The following is a 4,165-nucleotide window of genomic DNA, read 5'->3' on the forward strand; positions in this document are numbered from 1 at the left end:
TTAACACAATCCCAGGGAAGTTGTAGCGAGGGCGTAGACTCGATGAATATCAACAGTGATCGGCTCCTGATTAAACACCATGATCATCGGCATTCCTTTTTTCATCATTCTGTTTCTCACAGAAAGTTTTGTCGCAGCGTTATTTTCTAAGGGACTAGTAAAGCCGATGATAGCTTTATCAGGAACATCACTTGTTAGCTTGATAAACAGTTCGTTTGCTATATACTCGGTGTCCGCATAAAGTGGTGCGATTGTGGTGTAGGTATCCTGTGTCCGTAGTACAGCGTATCCACACACTGCGTCATCTTTCATTGCTACGTATGTCATTGAATTAGCATGCGAAATCCAATTAGTGATGTAGGATTCTCGTGGGATTTTGTGGATTTGGGTATCATACTGTATCACATCTAATATCGATACGTGCTGAAGTGGAAGAATTACTGCGGATTCCTTCGATTGGAATATCTGCTGATTTTCCAAGGATACGTTTTTATCAATTTTCCCGTAATTGTACCAGGTGGTGTATGATTGGCTCATTGGTCCTGTAAACAGTTCAAATGTCCTTTGCATGTGCGGAAAATGAAATCCTCCGATTTTCGTTTCTGGACAAATGTTGATTTCTTCTAAAAGTCGAGACCCAACATCGGTTGATCTTAAGTCCTCCCTGACAACCCACAATCCGAAAGCTTTAAGTGTTTTAGAGAGAGACAGCGTTCCAACAAAACCTAAAATTGAAACCATTATATTTACAAGTGTATTTTAGTATTTAAATGCTTCTAGAGCCATGCATTTTAACGTTTGAACACAAAGGATCTAGGCTATTTCCTCACACAAACATTGCATATGGTAATTGATATAACTATATTATGTATGAAGATAAAAATTTATGAAACATTCTCTTACTTTTAATATTACGCTAGAAATGCGTTGTTTTATGTTGAAAGTCGGTAGGTAAAAATATCGGTAAAGTGAAAATATCACATTGAGAACTACCTGAGAACCAGACATATTTTTCAAGGGAATATATAGATTCTATAACGTTAATATATATTATTTTCATTATTAATTCAGGGTTCGAAATTGGCGGTGTTCCGTAGTCACTCGGATACCAAATATCTTATCCCCGGTATTCCGTCCGGATTACCGATCTGTCGCGTACGCATATAAGACCCCTTTTATTACAATATTTTTTTCTGTCGTGACTGCGTTATATTAGACAATACTTCAGGTAAAATATCTGTATGAGACACCTTGACAATAGGTCTGACTAATTACAACGCCCAAGGTGAATACCTGTCTTCTCCAGTTATTTTTTACACTTTGCTATCCCCGGTTAGTTCATAACAATAGTCTAAACAAAGTATCCGCGGTAATAAGAGTGTCGTAGTTAAAAATACACGGTTAAACAATTAGCACTCAATTATGGAAACAATGTCTGTCGGCATTCTCGTATGAAAACGAGTGTGCATTTTACGACGAAATTTCACAATTACCTTGACACGACGTCTGGCGATATATGCTGATTTCAATGAAAATAGTGCTTTGGAAGAGAGACATGACTTTTGTGTTTACAATCATTTTAGCAATAATTTCTTGACTATATAAGCAGTTAATTTCCTCGTATCTCCGTTCAATAACAGTCAAAATCGCCACAAATACGTCCGGATAGCATGACCCCGGAATTCGATTCAAAGTTTACTTTATTGTCGTTAACAACTGAAGACGACTGTTTTACTCAGAATGTATGCCGTTTTTAATGAAATAATGTTTTATTATTGTTTAATTCCAAAAAATGTGTTAGTGAGTTGATCAGAGACGTAAAAAGCTTTCTACATCCGCGAGTTGACGATTTCACTGCACACTAGCTGGACATGTGATCGTCACATGATCGTCATACTTTGACACAACGTGGCAACAGAATTACGGTTGCAGAACAAAAGTAAAACCTTTTTTGTGCAAACTAAGGAAGGTAATGACGATCTAAATCATTTATTTTTCATCGTAACGACTTACATTAAAGTATCGTTCTGCATTATGCAGTATAACGATAGTTCAAACTTATTTGAGAATTAAAGTAAAATTACAGAGCTGATCATTATGATGGCAAGGTAAAAAATATTTTTCAAATTTGACAATACATTGAAATCAAAGTTATCACTACATATTTATTTATATAAAATATTTCCGTATTTCAACATCAAGTAAGTGATTGAGTGATTATATTATTAAAGGACATACCTCCCTTTCTGTTGACACACAAAACAGTTTGATGACTATTATGATGTAGGCAGTAATGTTACACTATCGTTTAAGGAATCCCATAGGAGCTAGTCAATTTCCGGGGTAAGATTCTTAAGTTGCCAAACGTTCGACAAGGCCTAGTGTTCAGAGCGTTAGTGTCTTCCCCTTCCGGTTGAGATTCCCCTTTTTCACCACCAAGAGGATGAAATATTTTATTACCTACCAATGATTTCTTCGTTCTTGCTCTCAGCCACAACAAAACCACGTGGATCTGTTTTAAACGCACAGTCTAAGTATGCTTTCTCCATGATCCACTTTTCGGTATCCAGTAATGCATTTACTTTTGGTAAATCTCTTTCTTTCATCGATCGAATCCTGTATTCCACCGTTGATATGGTGTGTACCCTGAAATGTGAAACAAATCATAAATAACAGCATCACAATTTTCACTTCAATTACTCATTGAAAAAAAATCAAACTTACAGCCTTTTGGCAATCCTCACTGCCACTACAGGTACGAGCGTGGTGAATCGTTGTAGATGAAAAAATGTCATTTTGTATACCGCCCTGAAAAATGCTGTGTCCAGTAATGCTTCTCTCCCGTAAATAAAAGTAATGCGTTAGCTTTTTTTTAATGCGCACACAGGTCATTGCCCTGTCCTCGTTGGACACACATACCAACTGCTTAATCTAATACACATAACAATGCTGTCACAAAATTGGGCGTGTCTGTAGCTGTAGTTCATTGTTTGTGTAAAAGAGATAAGCCGAAACCGGTAAAATAGAGAGGACAGATTATATACTCCAATTGTTTGTATTGAACCACATTTTGAAATTGTTCTGGAGAAAGGTCTGTGTCAGAATACAGAATTAAAAAGACCATATGGTCACAAGGGTTTCGAACACTGTCTGAATGAGGTCAAAACATAGGCGTCTGCATTTAGTTCGTTGTGTAAACCATAAAAATATCAGCCCTACTCCTTCTATATCAACAAGATGTAGCATTTAACAACTATATTTTTACGTCCAATAGGGAAATCTCATCCCAGACGACTAAAAGAACGGTGAGATAGTTACCCATTCATCATCCCAGACGTCAAGGTAAAAGGTGCGACCCTGCGGATATGTTTTTACATAAATAAGGCAGTAAAACAGACAAATGAATTCGACATCATGCAATGGATATCTACTTTCCTAATGCATCTCGTAACTAACATAAATAAACACTGATAGTTGGGTGGGGGTGATGTGGTATGATATAAAACAGTGGTCAAATATCCATATCGGAGATATACGGTGTTTAACCGAGTTTGTATGTCATGGGTGAGAAAATTAGGAAATTCACCACATATAGGCGCATACATGCATTACAATTGTACTTCCTTTTCTCCGCACCCATTTCCGTTGTCTCCATTTAAAAACTTCATTGACATTGCTTTGATCACGAACTTGTTAAATGAAATAACAATTATAATTTTGTCGTTAATGTTGCAATATTTTTATTCTAACTTTCTTCTATTTATTATCTATGGAAATTGACAGTAAGTGGAACTCTCACTGTTAAATATCTATAAATTATTGATTATATGAATCTGTAGAATACCATTAAACAATACGTTCTCATTTATTCCATAAAATAAGAACGATAAAATTTTCTGATGTGTATTGATTAATCATTTTCATTACTACTTACCCAAGTTTCTGATCATAGGCAACAGTTCAAGCCACTCATCAATAAGGTATATACAGCGGAACCTAATTAGTTCACATTTCATAAATATTTAAAGAACCTTATAATAAAACTATAGATTTATCGGGTGTATGCTTATGAACAATTGCCAATATGGTAATAAGGTGCTCCTGTTATGTTCAGAATGAACGTTAGTTATGATCGCTATGAGACTTACCCGGAGGTGGTGACCAA

At 35.9% G+C, this 4,165-nt stretch overlaps 1 protein-coding gene across 1 annotated transcript; it reads right to left on the reverse strand.

The window, feature by feature from the left end:
- LOC117340587 lies at positions 1 to 3,640 on the reverse strand. Its single transcript, XM_033902347.1, has 3 exons — positions 3,621 to 3,640; positions 2,465 to 2,646; positions 1 to 725 (listed from the first exon to the last, which is right to left on the reverse strand). Exons 1-3 carry the CDS (start codon positions 3,638 to 3,640, stop codon positions 1 to 3), a joined length of 927 nt encoding a protein of 308 aa, XP_033758238.1.
- Positions 3,641 to 4,165: the final 525 nt, after the last annotated feature.

This window comes from Pecten maximus, chromosome 13, assembly GCF_902652985.1.
Source record: "Pecten maximus chromosome 13, xPecMax1.1, whole genome shotgun sequence".
Taxonomy (NCBI): domain Eukaryota; kingdom Metazoa; phylum Mollusca; class Bivalvia; order Pectinida; family Pectinidae; genus Pecten; species Pecten maximus.